Source organism: Spea bombifrons, chromosome 8 (assembly GCF_027358695.1).
Source record: "Spea bombifrons isolate aSpeBom1 chromosome 8, aSpeBom1.2.pri, whole genome shotgun sequence".
Lineage (NCBI taxonomy): Eukaryota > Metazoa > Chordata > Amphibia > Anura > Pelobatidae > Spea > Spea bombifrons.
Window position 1 is genome coordinate 40,832,934 of NC_071094.1, and position 19,524 is coordinate 40,852,457.

At 41.0% G+C, this 19,524-nt stretch overlaps 1 protein-coding gene across 1 annotated transcript; it reads right to left on the bottom strand.

The window, feature by feature from the left end:
• Positions 1-7,252: 7,252 nt before the first annotated feature.
• Positions 7,253-17,687, bottom strand: TENT5D (terminal nucleotidyltransferase 5D). The gene is made up of 3 exons (XM_053473940.1): positions 17,580-17,687; positions 10,591-10,713; positions 7,253-9,400 (listed from the first exon to the last, which is right to left on the bottom strand). Exon 3 carries the CDS (start codon positions 9,377-9,379, stop codon positions 8,177-8,179), a length of 1,203 nt encoding a protein of 400 aa, XP_053329915.1. The 5' UTR covers positions 9,380-9,400; positions 10,591-10,713; positions 17,580-17,687; the 3' UTR covers positions 7,253-8,176.
• Between the last annotated feature and the right edge of the window lie 1,837 nt (positions 17,688-19,524).

Below are 19,524 nucleotides of genomic sequence, written 5' to 3' on the forward strand. Positions count from 1 at the left end.
CAAGATAGATAATTACACTTAGTTATACAATTAGATACATTTCCAGCTGAGAGAGGGGGATTCATAGATCTACCAACTTGGGGAACTTGGAGGTCCCGCTCTTCTAGGGAATGGCTTTGTGAAGGGGCAGGGCTAACTGTGTGTGGAGGGGTGGCACGGGGTGGGGTGCAAGGAAAGTGGGTGAGGAATAAGCAGAATGTGGGTGGGGAGTGGGCGTGGCCAAACACCTTTCCCCTGCCCCGAAAAATAAAAACAACTCACCTAGAGAGATATGGAGACGAAACAGAAAAGAAGAGACATTAAAAAAAATGACAATACTGCCCCATTAAACGGACAGTCTCGCTGTTTAAGGGGTAAATGGGCAGTGAGTGGGGCAAATCAGAACGCCCTTCCCGCGACCCGGAGTTTTCTGGTGGCAAACCAGAGAAGCGGCAAGAACCGGAGAGTTCCCAGGTATGCTTATTGTATACCATGGGAGCAGCCATCTTAACTTGAATCTGCTTCATTCTTCCCCAATCCATGTATCACCCCTTGTTATGTTGCCAATTGGAAGACTTTCCAAATTTGCCCCAGAATCACATTTTAAACACAACACAGTGGATCCTATTTGATTTTTTCGATCCTTTTCTTCCCTAAAGCTATTTTTTTCATGTTATACAAATCATTAGAATTCTGTCTTGCATTATTTGTCGGCCACACTGACAATGAGCGGAGTTTACACAATCCTTCACATACACTCCTATATTGTATCACCTAGAACCCTGCATTCTATCGACTGCAGCTCGACATCCTACCAGGTTCCGTTGCAGACTGCGTCGCGCGTGGCTTCAGTACAGCGAGTCTCCCGGGGGGGACATAAACCCCCTCAACAAGAATTATTTCAAGCTCTAATAAGGTTATAGTTTACTTTTTACTGAGTTAAAGGGTTAATTGCTGAGCGAATGAGTTCCTGGGATGATTCACGCAGAACCTATTGGAAAAAAAATGGCAGATAGGAGAACGGGGTACGTTCATAGAATACGATGGCTTTTATATTATACAAATACCCTAATGGATTCTGTTAATTATTAACAACTTGGAAATGAAACGCTCTACTTTGTTTTTCAGCAGAGACGTTTCCCGAGGACGGTTCGCAGGATTTTATTGAAGTTCCCTAGAAACCAGACTCAATATTGTAAAACGCAGCCGAAGGAGGAAGAGATATAACGGGCCGTGGAAATGATAATGTCTTTTTATAACGATAGCGGCATCCATATGGTGCCGATGTTTTAGATGGACGGAGAGTTGTGCCGTGCGGTCGGAATCCTGATGTATTGTTTAATAAAGCGGGTCACATAAATTGAACAATTTCGGAGTGTGTCCCCATTCTTACTGAGCTCTGATATGGTCGTCCCTCATATCTCTAGTTGTTTCGATATTGCTAAAAAAAATGCCTAAAAAAAGAAACTGTCGGTTGGAGTAATATCCCAGGATCTGAATGATTATTCCTCCCCATAACAATATCACTCCCCTATTGTTAAGTTGCTGATTGTTGTTGATTGGTTCAGGTGGCCTTAGCGTGAGGGTTGTAAAAAAAACATAATTTTTTGTGTCTTCAAAGAAATAAAATCTGGAAAACAGAAAAAAAAAACTTTTTATTTTTTTATTATTTTTTTTATTATTAAACAGCAGTGAGAATTAAAAGAAGGGACGAGCTGGGGGGCCAAGTAATGACACGAGATGTAGATCAAAGACACGGTATAGCGGCTGGTGGAAAATTCCTGCAGAATATATCACTTTCACCACTTTTCACCAAAAAAATAAAAAAACAATATTTTCTATGTAAAGCCGGTGTATAAAATACATTCGCTATACGGGCAGAGTACTATAAGTACTATCAGAAAGCACGACTTCAAAGTCATAATACGTAACCAGGTGCTTTCATGGCATTTACAGCCCTATAAAGCCTTCTGTTTCCTTTCCACGGAGAGGACACCCGGCGGAGGTCGTTCCGCAACGATAAAAACAAAGGTGTTTATGGCCACTTAGCCTCCACAGAACTCTCATTTTAATAGCCGATCGGCCGCCCGATATTCCCCTTTTTTAACGATTTTTGTTTGTACTCTTAAGGAATGTTTACACGTTTCTCAGAGGAAGATGACAGGAAGCCATTCGGATCGTCGTTAGTTTTAACACCTGTTTTCATAGTTCATTAGGCTCCCACTTTGCCCGTTCGGCAGCGGCGGCGGTTGTTATGGGGATAGAAGACGCGGGTTACATAATTATAACGTATACATTGTCAGGGGTAGGAACATCAGTCATGGTAATGGGCTGCCAGAAGGAGAGTGGTGACAACAAAGGAACATAATAACAGAATGAATATGACAATAAACGATCCTCTTCAATAAGGGGAGAGTTGATTGGAGAGTTGTGGTTTCCTACTACATGGTTTCACTACATACATTGTGAAGGTCCAACCTCAGTAAATGTCTTCTCCGATGAAGAGCTTGGCTAGCCCTGTATAATGTATAGTTAAATCAGCAGGCAGCCGGACTTGGTATGACTAAGCCGCGCTGGCACTTTAAGGCCAGACACATATTGAGTTTTTATACTCTTAGTGTGTGGTCGTACATATCCAGCCATCGCGGGCACTTCAGGTCCTAAACTGCCGCTGGCGTGGCAGCACGAGTAGAAATGAGCCACTGGCCCGCTGAACAGATGCCGGTGTGCCAAGATGGCCTGGTGTGGAGGGAGGTAAGATGCACAATGCTCTTAATGGAAGCAAAAGAATCAGAGGGAGGTAGCAGACTGGCCTTTAGGAGACCAAAGCAAAATAAAAGACAGACAAAGAATAATTAGGTAAAAAAGTAGACATGCGGGTACAACAGAGAACTGGAAAAGGTATATTATTTTTAAAAAGGAAAAGAGAGAAAAAATATAAAAAGAGGAGAAAATACCTTTAAAAGAGGGAGCAAAGGAAACTAAACCTAATTTGAAATGATTGTTTTTTATCATTCTATAAAACATTTCGATTGTTTCCAAAAATCTTTCGCCGAGAACCTCACCTTCTGAGATATTTAGTCATCGTTGGATTTTCGGCGTTTCTAAACTGATTTTTTTTTTTATATTTTTTTATTTTTATTGAATTTCTTTGTTTTGTCCTGAGAGTATGACGAGTCGCATTGGTGAATCACCTCTAAATGCCAGCTCTCTACACGGAAGACATTTGAGATATAGAGTATATTATATTTAATCCACGTGAAGTGTCAGCAGTGATTTCACATTCTCCTGGATGATGGCTTTCACAGCGCGTTCCGGATGAGTTTCTCCAGATGACTCTGAATCGTGATTAAGAAGGACGGCATAATTCACTTGGACGAAGGCAGCGAATGCGGAAGAAGTTCCAGCAGCTGGTTTTATACATCAGGATTACTAAGGGGTTAGCGTGTGTTTGTGAGATGTATGGAGACATTCCGAGGAATTCTGTGTATTCGTGACTTCAAAACCAGCAGTTTGCTATGGAGGCTGTTGGCTGAAATAAAGACAAAATGCTACTTTGTGATATTTCTTGAACAAATCCATATTCTATTACAAAAAGAGGACGGTTGATAACTGTACGTTCAATACATTTCACAGTGCTTTCATTTTAAAATGATTTCATTTTCTCAAACACTGTGCCATAAATAATAAAAATAAAATAATTCCTTACCATAAATAATAAAAAATGAAATAAACACGGAGACAACCAAAATGTACAAATCCAAAAATCAGTAAAAAAAATGAACATAAAGTCCAGGCACCCTAGGCAGTTGGCTGACTATTCTGACTCTAAGGCCAGTTCTGGTAACAGTGTCTTTCTTTATAACAGACGTGTGTTGTGTATTGAATCCGATATGATCATCGTGACTCATCGTGACCCATCGTTGGGTAGCTGGCAAGCTGAAACGTCTCCCAAAAATCTCACAGCACAACCCGAAACTCCAAGTGACCTCACACCGTGGTCTACAACACCCCGGCCACATTCCAAATCGGAACCTACCGTATTTCATTACCACTTTCATTAGCCAGTTCTGGGTAGTTACGGAACCACAGAACTAGAACATCATGTGATTCAGAAACGTCCAATCAAATCCCAGTTACAATAGGTTGTGTCCCGTAGACTTGCCTACATCTCATCTGTATCACTTAAATCGTGTGTTATGGAGGTGTTACACGTTTAATGAGAAACTTGTAAAAAAAGAGTAATTTAATACAAATTACAGTAAATGGTTCTACACACGTGTGCCAGCCATGTGAGAGCGTTTGCCCGGGAGTCCATGTGCTGGGAGTCACTGCGTGTTAAGCAGACATGGCCCTGAAGTGACCATTCTTTTTTAATAGTTTTTTCCAGTCTTTTCTCTTTTCTCTTGGGTGTTCTCATTAAAGCCATTTTTTTCCGAGTAATCTGCCCGCTTTCTGTTATCCGTGTGTAATTACGGGGGATAATATCATCAGTGTTTAATTTCTCATTAAGGCAAGTTAATAAAGGATACCGCATAGATATAATTAGGTGGGGGGGGTTAAATGGCAAGGAAAAATGAAAATAAAGTGGCTTATTATTCCACCCAATCCCTTACATACTCACAATATTTTTATTCTTCACAGGCAAACATTCATCTCTGCATTTATTAACCCCTTTCTACCTACTGGCAGGCCATTCCATGCATGTACACCCATTCTGGACAAAACAAAAATAATCAAGACTGTCTCTGAGTTGAATTTGTCGAGTACGTCTAGGGGGCGTTGAGTGACGCCATTCCCGTTACCTCTATTCCTTGCCAGCCAACTCAAAATGTAGTAAAAAAAAAAAACTTTTTTATTAAAGTAAAGTGCTGATCTTAATTACGGTATGTATTAAAATGTATTATTTTGTTAATAATTCATGATAAATATATATGCAGATTTGCCAAAAAAAACCCTCTCCGATGATAGGCATCTTGCTTCTGCAGCCTCTGCTCTGTAAAGTAAGAATTGAGAGATAACCATTGATTTATCTGGATTTCCGCATCTTTTTATACCACATTTAATACGGAGATAATACACAATTAGACTAAAACCCAATCTAATCGACCCCTGTATTAGGAAAAGGCACTCCTCCTCTATAAAAACCTTTTACATGTAGTTCATTCTATTCTAGATACAGAAATGTATGCAAAATGACAAAGGGAACCTGTATCCTGAAATATATTTGCTATAATATATATATATATATATAGTATATCCATGAACCCCGTCTCTGTAATAAACGTAGCCATTACCCCCTGTGTAGTAAACAGATAAGTAACCATTATCTCTGTGATAAATTCAGCTATTAGCCCATCCACGCAATAAATAGATAAATATGACCCTGTACACAAAGGATAACTATTAACCAGTGCCGCGGCAATAAATACAGCCTTTACTCTCCATCTGGGCAATAAACGGAGACATTAACGCCCACCTGGGTAATAAATACCAACTTTGGGCACTCTTTCTTTAGAAGATACACAGAGTAACCCTGTCCGCTACATCCATGCTACACCCATGCTACACCCATGCTACATCCATGCTACATCCATGCTACATCCATGCTACATCCATGCTACATCCATGCAGACACAACTGTATCCACATCACCCCCACATCGACATGCGCAAACTATATATATATGTAATCAAACCCATATACCCTTATAACCCTTATCACATAACCATAACTGTGTGATAGGTAAAGCCACATACCCCCAAATCCATATACCAGTCTTTTTGACAGATATTTTACCTTCCTTGATGAACAAAGCAATGAACATATTATCATAGTAGGGTAATAGAATGCTGAGCTATCTGCCTAGAACATAGGTGTGTGCGTGGATTTAAACGACTTCTTGGATCCTAATGTAAAGCAAGAATTATTTCCGTATATATATGCTTTTTAACCTTTCTGATTTATCTTAGGTGGGATTCACTGCTCCTGAGCCTAAATCACATGAAATCGAACGTGATATATGGAAGTTCTGAGGCTTTTATGATCGTTTCTCCATGGAACTTGGCCAATACAATGAGTATTCCATTTCTACACCTAGGTTAATTACATTGTGTTAGGGTTCTATGCTCTTGGTGAAAGCCATAATAGTGTTTTTATACCAAAACCTCATTATGACCACCATGCCATTTAACTCAAAGAGTTCCCTCATGCCCTAAACAAACGGAATTCCACCTTAAGGTCAGTCTAATGACCACCTGACTTATAATTAAAACATATTGTACGTTATTTGATGGTTAGCAAAAACTTATTTCAAACATATTTTATCAGCTAAAACTGAATTTGTAGTGAATGAGCCCCAGATTTATCAATGGAAGTTTATTTTATAGGGATATTTATTAGAAAATGAGTCTGGAATCTTTCACCAAGACTTTTTTTCCCATCCAATGGCGTAAATATCATCTCTTTGAATCCTTCATGTTATGGTATTGCTGAGACGAGACACCTAATGGCCCGATACTGAACCTAAAGCTTTCGGCATGCTTATCTCATGGAACATGGTTCACGCGGTCATCTCTTACATCATTTGTCATCCGATATTGCAGAACCTTTAAACCACCAGTGGTCAATCAACTGAAGATCATCCTATGTCTTTAGTTAAAGCTCACCTCCATGCCTGGAACAACCTACCTGCCGGCGTCCCCAAAAAACTTTGCGTTAGCGTACCTAGAAGAATTGATGACGTTTTGAAGGCAAAGGGTGGTCACACAAAATACTGATTTGATTTGGATTTTTCTTCTGTTAATCCATTTCGGTTTTTTTTGTTAAATGATAAAAATAAACTATTAACGTGTCTCTTTTTTTTACATTCTTACTTTACAGCATTTATTCACACCTGCCTGAAACGTGGTGTGCTACTGTCAATGTCAGGAATATGACCAATTTTGGCAATAATCTGGCCAAAGATAAAAAAAAAATGGATAAATAATGAAAATTATGTATAATTATAATACAGTTACTGTATATTAGAATATATATTTTATAGAAACATAGTAAAGTAGATTTTGTTTTTATAATTTATATTATTTTGGTTGGCATTTCCAATTAGGCTTTTGGGCTTGTAGTTCAAACTCTCTATTTTTTATATGTGATTAAAATTTTCAGAAATAGCATTTTTTTCTAGTTTTGGTCTGGTTAAAAGTTCAAATAAAAAAAAAAACCATAAATACAACATAACAAAATGCGTTTCACAGTAAAACAAAAATAAGTTGGGTTTTATTAAGAAAAATATATTTATTTATGAAAGTGTGATAAACTGAACATGCCCACTTTATTTCTGACTTTGGCCATAACATATAGAAAGATAAATATCAGTGTAAACAACAATATCAGTTTCTAGAAACAAGTAACCCTCTCGGGAGTCATAAAATCTTTGATGGCACATTCTGTCGTTTGGCACGAAGTACATAAAGGAAAATATATTTATATATTTCTGTTCAAGCGGAGTCTGCTCCTAAATCACAGTATTTCAGAATAATCGGATATATTTAAACAACATGATGTGGACAGAAAAATAATAAGCAAAAGTATACTAAAAAAAATTGATATCTGATGGACCGTAGTGATGGGTCTGACACGGTTAATAGTGCAACAAGGCAGTTTACTAAAAGGGACAGTACGCCTCTTTCTAGATGCCCCCATCCAAATCACCTTATTATTCTACTGGAATGACAGTGGTAGGGTTTAGGGGGCACCCCAGTTACATTTTTGAATCGTCTAGGGGAAGACATGTAGGAGAATAGAATTTAGAGTCCATAACGATGGCCTCTCGCCCCCCCCCCAATGGCTCCCGGATGTCAGCAGTTGACAATAAGTAATAATAGATAATTTTGCAACACAAAATTCTTACAACTCTTCCGAATTAAGATTTATATCAGATTTTAGAACAAAGATAAGAAATACTGAATATATTATTTATGTGTAATATAAAAAAAAAAAAAACTTTTGGAAACTTAACATCATCGACACCCCAGGTGACTTACTCTTAATGTCATTCCAACAGGAAAATAAAGGGTGAATGGGGGTTTGGAAAGGGGGATGGTTTAACGAATACTTAAGTATTTACTTAAAGTGTAATTTTGTACAACAAAATAGTCTTTGATAATAGGAACTTCCATTTGCTTTTAGCGAAAAACCTTTATTTCAATGGCGCTAGCTTATGTACCACGACACCGGCCCACTCGGCATGGACATAAAGTTGGTAAGGTTGGTAGAATATGGAAGGCTGTCCTTGAGCCGTGTAATAATTACTGAAGTTTGTGTCACTGATATAAGGGGCCGGTTGGTAGTAGCACGTGACATTTGCCGCGTTGGGAATGATGTTCTGTTCGCCGAGAACTTTCAGAGCGAGGACGGCGATCATGTTGAGAGTTTGTCGTCTCTCGTGACCCATGAGACAGACGGTGCTCTCGTTCACGACCTCGTGCAACGTTATCAAGTAATCGTATTTGCTTTTTTCTTCTCCCACGAAATGGTTGCGCAGGTAGGACTCGATTTTCCGCTGTTGCTCTGCTACGTCGGGAAAGTCGATGAAGAACCTGGAACACATGTAACGTTCTAAGGACTTAATTTCCTTTTCGCAAGCCGGCTTGTAATCGCGGACCAGTAGGTTGCTGTATTTCAGGAGACCTCCTCCCCGGATCTCTTCTGGGTTCCTAGTCGCAATTAACTTATACTTTAAATGCTCCATTGCCTCGTTAAAATCCCCATACATACTCTCGGCGACGACTGTAAGCTGCGAATCAGGCGTCAATTCGGTTTCTCGGTCCGTGTAAACACTTAGCATGGAGTCGAGTATTATCTGGAAAGAATCTACACTAAACTCGAATTGCCTCCGGAGAGAGTTGACAAACTTGAGTTCTACGTTCTTCCCGCTGTTGTTTGATAAAGAGATTAAACTCCAGCGATCGTGGTCAGTAGAAACCTTGACCATTTTTTGCACGTACGCCTCTTTCATGGTCTGAGCGGTGATTTTTTCCTTGTTGACACACTTGGGCAAGAAATCTAGAAGGGAATCGAGAACAATCTCCTTAACAGTCTGGAACTCGTGTTCCCCAGGAAGTTCCACGCCAAAAATGATGTCCAGGTCTTTACAGACGGTCCCATTCTGCTTGATGAGGATGTGACTTGCAGTGGAACCATTGAGGCGAACGTCACGTACGGTGATATTCTTCTCCAGAAGCTGCTCTTTCACGGCGCAAATAATATCCTTTGGCTTTACCTCCATGGTGGGAAAGTTTCCTCTCCCATGGATGGGAATAACTTCTGTCAACACCTGATCCAGAATGGTGATCTGATCCCAGGTGAGATTGCTGAATCTGCAGTCTGTACTTTCCGTCATGGTGAAATATTACTTGGACAACTGCAAAGAACAAAGGACATTGTTTTAAGATCAGGGAGTAAACAATAAATAACTTCTGAACGAAATAACAAAGGAATCTTCATCAATATTTTTATCCTCCTTAAACCCCAGTGCAGTATACAGTAATAACCCCCCCAGCGCTGTATACAGTACTAACCCCCCCAGCGCTGTATACAGTACTAACCCCCCCAGCGCTGTATACAGTACTAACCCCCCAGCGCTGTATACAGTAATAACCCCCCCAGCATTGTATACAGAAATAACCCCCCCAGCGCTGTATACAGTAATAACCCCCCAGCGCTGTATACAGTAATAACCCCCCCAGCGCTGTATACAGTAATAACCCCCCAGCGCTGTATACAGTAATATAACCCCCAGCGCTGTATACAGTAATAACCCCCCCAGCGCTGTATACAGTAATAACCCCCAGCGCTGTATACAGTAATAACCCCCCCAGCACTGTATACAGTAATATAACCCCCAGCGCTGTATACAGTAATATAACCCCCAGCGCTGTATACAGTAATAACCCCCAGCGCTGTATACAGTAATATAACCCCCAGCGCTGTATACAGTAATAACCCCTAGTGCTGTATGCAAAAATGTCAGTCATCATCGATAAAAACCTGTTTTTATCTAATTTTGTTCCAATAAACTGCATTTATTGATGGCGTAAAATTTTGGGTGACTTTCCCTGCTCAGACACCACACTGAGCTGACGCTTTATGGCAATGCTAATGAAGTCCGTTCCACCATAGACTCTCATTAGTCAGAGTGTCCAGCTGAGTAATTAAGACTGGGGCCTTCTATTGTTTCCCACAGGCAGTATGATAAGGAGTCAGGGTGTTTGTTTAGTAGATCTGGGCTCAGATAACAGAATGAGAACTCATACAAACGGCTAATATGCAGCTGTCTGAAAACATTATAATCCGCGTCTTTGACATCATGGGCTTGGGACTGCAGAGAAACAGAATTTGATGGCAGATAAGAACCTCGGACAAATCCTAGGATACTCAGCCAGCTCAATAGGAATTGCTGTCTACAACGAGCAAAGCGCCATACAGCCGACCCCTGTCTACTGTAAATATCCTTCAACAAGTGCTCGAAATCCCGAGATAAATATACGTCTGTGCCGCATGAAAGTGTTTTTCCATAAAATGCTGTTTATAGGATCTAGAAATGTTACTTACAGCGAAGGCTTTTGCCGAGCGTAGACTAATTGTGGGGTTCTTATTCAGATGACTCATTTGATCTTTCAGAGAACACAGAAATCCTCGTCAGGACACTTTACAAACAGGAGCCACCTGGGGTAACTGGAAAAGAAAAAAGCAAGAATGTTAGCACAAGCGGGTTGGCCAATACATAGGGCTCTATTCACTAAACGGCGAGTTATCACGACGTCATAACACATTACGAAAGGCAATCTCTTCTGATGTCATTAAAAAAAGATAAGATCCACCGCCTCGTTATATAAAACTAGGCCACTTTAATTAGCCGAAACCACGTTCTAGCCCATAAAAAAAAAAAAATACATTTTTGACCATTACGGCGAAAAGTGACCTTTAAAAAATGTTAATTGAAAAGACTTAAGGGATTCACGGACGCTGCGAGAGAACTAAACCCCCTTTCCTTTCCAGAGTCACAGATGCGGATTCAATCTAGATTCCTATTTGTTGTTTACGACCAACCGTCGCATGAAATATTAACAAACTGTTCATTATTTCCAAATCCTCTGGTGAGAACGGCCTCGCAGAATCCGCCTGGTTTTTACAGTTTTTCCTCCCCGGCGCTGTTATTTGCCGAGTGACGCTCGCCGGTAATATTGATTTTGGTTCCTTATATGTTTGGCTTTAGTACGTTCGCACTGCCTGCTGCCCTATTCCCAAGACAGGCAATATTTCTTCTATAAGATGTTTTTTTTTGGGGGGGGGGCATGTTGAGCCGGTTTTCTTTCTATTACTTTATGCATTATACATGGCTAAATATTATGCATGTTGCCCATTACCTGTATAATTCAGCAGTGTCTGTTTGAAGTATTCTGTTGTATTATGTTTTTATAAATAAGCCGGTTTTATTTTAATCGCTGTAAGCTTTCAGGTCTTGCCAAGCGGTAGATCTGCTAGTTAATAAATTAATTCATAACGGGAGCCTCAATCCAGACTATTCTTGCAAGTAATTGTGTGATAGAAAAGTATCCAGCTGCTGTTTTACTTTACCGGGATGATGGTGGATCAGTGGAACAGCCACCCAGCAGAAGTGGTTGAGGCTAATACAATGAGGGGATTTAGACATGCATGGGATAGGCATACGGCTCCTGAACCAAAGACGCGTCCGATGACTGATGGACTCTGATTCGACTCTTTAAAGCAAGAAAAACAGGCAGACTAGACGGGTCCAATGGGTCTTATCTGCCATTAAAGTCTATGTTTCTATGTTACTACAATCCCCATCATGCTCAGACGCGAGCAGCTTGCGTTCCAGAGGCTAAGCACGGATACTCAGTAATAAGTGATTGCAGAGTAACTGAACATGCGCTAATTAATATGCGGGACAAAAGGCTACGGCGCAGGCATCTTCTTATAAAAATCAAGAATACATGCGGAATATTCTAGTGGTGTCTGGAAAGAGGACAATAACTAGCGGGCAGGTACTTAGTATATCTTACACATTCTAGGTATAAAAACCATGTAAATCCTGCTCGTGAAACACATCTTGAAAAATAATAATACTTTTTTTTAGAGAATTAAGGAAATTTTGGTAATTTTTTTTTAGCCTTTTGTGGCGATTTCTAGAATACTTCAGACTCGTCTTCAGGCACCTCTAGAACTTTAAAGAATATTTTACCTGACGGCAACGTTTAAAGTGCCGCTCGCAATCTATTTTAACCGCGACACGCGCGGCGTAAATGGAATAAATTCAAATTTATGTCCAGCGTCAAAGCCAGTCCCGCAAGCCTTAAAAACACATTTTCAGCTCGAGCTCTTTTTCCGCAGTGAAATACGGTTACAATGTGGCACTCGCCGCCAAGTGTTTTGTTGGCATTGTTAAGGAAGTGATTACTTTTCTTGCAAACATCAGCACACAGGTTTAAATCAATTTATTATAATAGAAATAATGGAATGATCGGTAGAAAGAATCAGCTCGTCTTTGGACAGTTTTTTTTTGTTTCAACAAATATCAGTACTTAGAAAAGATGGATTTTATGGACTCGATGTCCTTTTTTTTATGACCTGATAAATGATGTAATAATTATTCATCTTATCTATAGATTTCAGGGATCTCGGCACAGGCGCCCCCTGCTGGTGTGACACTGTCAGTACCGAAATCCATTAGGGTGGCAACAATGTTGCATTTACCAAGGAAAATTTGTCACCATTCCAAAAAAAAAATTACATTTTTTTTTTTATTTGACAAAAACGTAGGAAACTGGTGTTTATGATTAAATACACATTTAAAGGAGGCGCTTCCATTTCTGTAATGAAATAAAATACCAAAAGTTCCAACAAATTCAAGGTGAAAATTCTCATTATTATTTTGGAGTCTAAAGGGATTATTTTATCTTTTGGAACATAAAAGGATGAATTTTGATGTTGTCTTCTTTGGATCGTTGGCAGCTGAAGGTCATTGGTGGGCAGCTGGCTCTTATTACCCTTATACCACCGATGGATATAGGGAGGTAAATATGAGGGTCTAGCCGAGCCAAGTTATAGCCTAGCTGGGGGTTTGGAAGTCGACTCAATTCCTTTTCCGCACGCAGAGGTTCCCATCCATGATCAAGCATCTAGAAGCCTATCTAGACCCTTTCTAGACCCGTTCTAGACCCATGCAGGGTTAGCTATATGTTTTTAGGGGCCCTAAATTAATAAAAAACAAGTTCCAGGGCCCCCTATTTGTAACACAACTGATGAAAAGGGTCCTGATACATAAACTAAGAAACACAATACATAAAGAATCTGTGCCTCACGTCTTCTATACTCTCTGAAGGGGACAGCGATACCAAAGTGCCAGGCTGGCTGAGAATTATGAGAGCTGTATTCCAGAGCCACCTGGAAACCAGACCAGCACCAAGGAACCAGAATCTTTGTCGTCTCGCCCCTCTCATATGCTCTGAGGGGACCCTGGGCAATTAATCTGGTTATATGGCAGTGTCACCTCTTGATGTGGCATCCCTGCCAGGCTGGCTGAGCATTATGAGAGCTGTATTGCTCGGAAAGCAGCACTTGGCTGTAACTTGATGAATGATAGTGAAAGCCCGTCTGTAATTTCACACTTCGGCGCCCTGCATACAGTTCAGCGTTTCCGTCAGGGGGCCAGGGCGCTGTTTACCACGTACACAAAGGACATGCGACGTAAATGTAATTAATACTGTTACCGTTCAGGCAGCCGCCTGCTTTATGCAAAACATTCCTGGCAAACAATCTTCTGCTTGTACAATAACATGAGGATTCGTTTACAATCTGGGAAGCTGTGTTTCACAACATTTGTCATCATTAGCTGGCAAAACACAGACGCGGGATATCATCTGGATGCAGAATATTGTTTTAAGCGCAATAATCGTCCACAGCGCTTTATAGAAATGGCAGTGATTTTAATCAGATTCTGTATTATATGGAATGCTTTGTGAATAATACAGTCAGTGTTGGATTGTCTATGCCTTTTTTTATTTTATTTTTTTTTTACATGAGACCTTTTTGATAGCAGCCAACAGTCCAAAATTTGCAGGGGCAGTCCTGATAAAAAAAAAAAAAAAAACATTATGTCCCACCTGAACTGTTTCCCATCAGGAGCTGCACATCCATAAAGGAGGCAAAGGCAGGGTGATGTTTTGGCGGAACACCCCGATGACATCACACCGCCACCTATGTAACGTCTGTATATTGTGATGTCACCAGGGAGGGCCCTACCGTGTAGGAAAACGCATAGGACAGTGAACTAGAAGCGGCATCTCCTATGTTAACAAGCAAACGCATTAAATGAATGTAATCGGACGCTTGGTTAACAGTGTGAGTTTGTTATAACACACTTGGGGTACACTGATTTCCGCTCCGGTACCCCCAGGCCGAATCGTTACTCCAACCGAGATCGCTTTTATGTTTCCAATATTAATGCTAAATTCCGGTGATTCCGGTACAAAGTAACTCTTCCCACTGGAAGAGGGAGATTAAAGACCAATCGTATCATTGTCTTTATCTTTGGGCCAGACACACGAGAAGCGATTTCCGATAAAAGTCTTCTTTCCTCCCCCGACGGGGTAAAGCTTATGGCCGGCTTTAGGGGTTCGGAAGTCAGCGAATGCCCCACAGGCAGCAATTGCTCCCAAAAGAACAAATCTAGAATTCGAAGAATATGTCCAAAAAATCTCCTTAATCTCTAAAAAAATGCTTTAGAAATCCGACAAATGTCAACCATCCTGCTTGTACACAGGTGAGCCACTCATTCTCCCGACGCTGTCACAGCAAAGCCCCTACCAACCTGGCGGCAGATAAGACCCATCCGGCCCGTCTAGTCGCCCATCTCTCCTGCTGCAAAAATTCAGACCTTAATCGTTGGTCTCATTTTAGATTCAGGAGCCATATGCTTATCCCATACCACTTCTGCTGGGAGGCTGTTTCAGTATATACCACCCTTTCAGTAAAGTAAAACGTCATTACATTAGTCCTAAATAAAGTGGAAACTTTTATTGGGCCAGCCTCAGAGGTCTCTTCTTCAGATGTCCTAAAAGTACTTTAGATGGCCTATGGCGTGATTTTTGGCCGTTTTTTCCCTATAACTTATAATACTTATGACACAAACAGCTGTAGCTTCCGCATCATTCTATTGAGCCAGAACCACAAAGGAAACAATGGCTTCTGATGGCTTTAGAGCGTCATATGCCAGCACGTGTCATTGGTGAGGCTGGGGAGAAAAAAATCTCCAGAACATACTATTTGGAAAATGTTCTTTTCTGTTTTGAAAACTATTATGTTTCATGAAATCATATTCAGTGGGATTCTATACAGTACCACAGCCAAGGTTAGTACTAGTACCGTACGTTTTTTACTATCTAAAATAAAGAATTCTTTGCGGCTCCAGAAAGTACATTCCATGCATAGAAGGGACGACTCTAATAAAGGAGAAATTAATCCATACGCTTAGATCAATAACTCATTTGAAAATGTTTGGTGCTTAAATGAGATATTACATGGAATTACATCAAGTGTATTGACTATATATATATATATATATATATACACTATATATATATATATATATATATACACTATATATATATATATATACACTGTACATATATATATAAATACACATATATATATATATATATATATATATATATATATATGTAGAAAGTCACGAAAGAGACCCTTCATGATATATTGCTTTAATGAGATTTATGTACTAAACCGATCCGGTGTTAATAATACAAAAATCAAAGTGAATTGATCCATCAGGGATGATAATCACGTTTGTTGATCAGAATGTGAGATATTATTTATTATCTGGAGTCTTTGGCAATGCTACAAAAGGAAGTTGGCCAAGACGCTAAATTCATGCCAAAAATATGCCTTTATCTCACGTACAGAAACTAGAGGATAAGTGAAGTCGCTTCGGCGCGAGGAATCTCTCCAAGATAGATCTTAGTGCCGACTGAACAAATTGGATCTGGATGCGATGAGTATGGGAGATTTTAGTCCAGCGAGAGAAGCATCAATATAGCCTACGTAGAAAAAGATATTATGTGCGGAGTTTCGTTAATTGTTAAATTCGGACGGCAATATCGGCCACTAAAGGGTTAATCATTCTGAATATTGGGGTCACCCTTGCCTGTAGGCCTGTGCCTGTGGCATTAGGGGAGCTGATCGTTCCCTAATGATCCTTTAAGGACTCCCCTGCCACAGATCGCATTCTTAGTGCTAAAGACATCCCTTTTTATTTGTTAAACCACAAAATCAATATCACGTAGACTTTCCCCGCAGCTGGAAGAGGAATTCAAACGAATCCACGGAACTCTACCTACTGACTTTAACAATGCACATTACTTTACAACATATATATATATATATATACACATATATATATATACATATACATATACATACAACACACACACACTATATATATACATTAAAGGTAATTAAAAAATTAAAGGATTTTCCATAATTATACTCCTGCTATGGCTAACCTCTTCACCACCAAAGCTCAGCACTGCTGCTGTATAAGATGTTAATATATACAACGATTTTATAAAAAAATTTAATTTTCTAAATATTCCATGTAAAAAAAAGTGAGGATATTTAAAAGTCACTTGTGTAATGCCGATAATCCGTTACTGCTGGGAGGGATGCGATATTGTTAAGGCAGCCCAGGGCTGGAAGATGTAACCCTTCTTATTACCTGAAGTACAGGTACAGGATGGCGGGTAACCGGGGCCCCGGATGAGGATATGAGCCCCGGAGCAAGAGACGGGCAATATGTTAGCACAATGACATGATATGTGTCCAGTATACGGCTGGTCTGCTAACAGCTCCGATACTTTTTCTATGCATATTAACAGATACCATTCTGTCTAGACATATATATATATAATATATAATATATATAATATATAACACAGCACCTTATACATTACCAACTATTACAATGTACCGGTATATTTCATACATTATGCTTTTTGTACAGTATATGGCTGGTCTTGTAATAGATCCTGAGTACTTTTTGTGTGCATATCAATAGATTCTGCCAAGACATTCCATATTCATACATGTTTATATACATTATATATATATTGATACATGTTTATATACAGTTTATATATATATATATATATTATCATATAATATTACAAACTATAACACTATGCATTTCATGTTATGTATGTTATGTATACATGAGACACACATCATTTTAATAATTGTATATACATTTTAATGTATAAATATAATGAAATCCCAGTTAAATATGTACTATACATGTGTCGGTACATACAGGAGTGCATGCTGTGGGATCTTGCCGAAGTAAATCCCGTTTTCCAGCATGTGGCCCCTGCTACTGCCAGGTGTTAGCAGAGGCACCTGCCACCTGTTGCTGAACTACAACTCCTTGTACCCGCCAGCCCATGTGGCTGCCTGGGAGTGTTGGGAGTTGTGGGTGTCCCCCCCGCTGCCCTTGCATGCCCGCTCACCTTATAGTGCCCAGGTAACACCCCCCTGGAGGCAGCTGGTACGGGTCTCCCCCGGCAGCTCCGGACTCGGGGTCTGGCAGGCGCGCGGAGAGCTCTGTCCGCGGAGAGCGTGGTGCTGAACTGGCGCCCCCGCCCCCTCCATACGCCTTTAATACCTCATTCCCCTTGTAGCGTAAGCCCGTCTCCATGGCGACGTGACGTCACGCTTTTCAGGCGGGCCCCAGCCAGCGTTACACAGAACCTTGGACGTCACAGCGCGAGGCAGGAGAAAGGGGGGGGGTTAGAGGGAACCCAAAGAGAGGAGTGAGAGAAGAGATGGGGAGAGAAAAGGGAGTGCTAGACGGGGAGAAGTCAGGGGCATAGGGGAGCAGGGTCAGGCTGACATTGGGAGAGGGGGAGGTGTAGGGGAGAGAGCTGGACAGGTGGAGGGAGAGGGGAGGAAAAACCAAGAGAACTGCAGAAGTGTGAGGTTGGGGTTTAAAATCTTGGCGAGGAGATGGTGTGGCTGGGCAAGTAGAGAGAGGGCCACTGCTTTCCCCCATTTTATTTGTTTTATTTATGCAGTCCCACATAGAGTCCTCATGGAGAGTATGTAACTACAGCTTTAGGTAGCATTTACCCCCGTGCTGGATCCTTTCTGGTTTTCTGATCAGCCCGGCTTGATGTTGGACAGGTAAAGGCAGCGAGCAGTAAGCCCACTCGTGTTGTGGGCCGCTAGGCCCGTGGGATTTAAGGCTCGTTTCCCTATCCTGCAGGCATTAAAGTATCGGGGACTTGGTTAAAAGCGCTTCAAACAGGACCAGCCTGGGAGCGACCAAGTGGCCGCCCAATGACACGCGACACGCAAGTCCTACCCGCGCGGTACGTGGTCACGTGTATCCAGCCGCAGGTCGGGCAAGCATGGGGCTCCGCTGGCCAGCGGTTCCAGCATGGCTTCCAACTCCTCTGGAAATTCTCCTAAATCTGTAAAACCTATTTCATTGTCTCCGTTATCTACAGGTAACGAGCTGTGAAGACACACCTGTACTGCTCACGTGTTACGGTGTGAAGCGCATGTTCTATGACACCGCGCATGTTCTATGAAAGGGAGGAAGAATATCGAGTTCACGGATATTAGCGATGGGAGGTGTCTTGTGTGCTCGATACTCCTACGCGAGAAGCCTTGAATGATTCCTCCTCGTGTCCTACATATTTCTGAGCTTCAAGTAAAGCAATCGGGGAATCCCAAGCGTTGAAATGTTGTTGTTGTTTTTTCTGCCTCAATGAAATAGTTTGACGGGGGAGGGGGGGGGCGACAACATTTTGTTTAAACCATGGAAACCCACAATACGCATTCCTTCTATAACATTCGGGAAGACATCAAAATTTACGGCAAATGAGGAAAAGCAGCGCTATAGATTAAAACGAGGACCAGGCGAGGGTTGGGAAAGGGGGGCAATTGCCCCCTTGAGTTGCTGTCATTGAAATGATGTGTCTTACTTGCAATTCCAAACACAGCCACCGGGGGAGTCCAGAGTAGCAAAGCAGCATTTACAAGATGTCTGGATCCTTTCTTTGCTTCCAATGCGCTTTCTACGCACTGGTTTTCTGTTTTGGGTAGGACACATTGAACGTCTTGTCTTTTAGTTACATTTGGGCTGACTTATCACCGCGGTGCTTGCCCTCGGGGCTAAATGTTGCTAGCCCTAGCCTAATGAGTACTTCTTTTTTGGATATACACCACTTAAAAGTGTAGTGGGGGGATGACTGAGATCAGCCCCCTGAAATAATCCAAGATGGGGAACACAGCTCCATTACCGAGCCCCCCCGGAATATAGTGTCCTAGTTACATAGATTATACCGCCATTCCTTGGTATTCATTCATAAAATGGCATTTCATTTTACCATTCATTTTTTTCCAGCTTCTGAAGTGAAATTGAATCAATTTGGAGATTGAATACTTTTA

Bases quoted from the DNA above. Each gene is read 5' to 3' on its own strand.
- TENT5D (XM_053473940.1), bottom strand. From the start codon at position 9,379: ATGACGGAAAGTACAGACTGCAGATTCAGCAATCTCACCTGGGATCAG.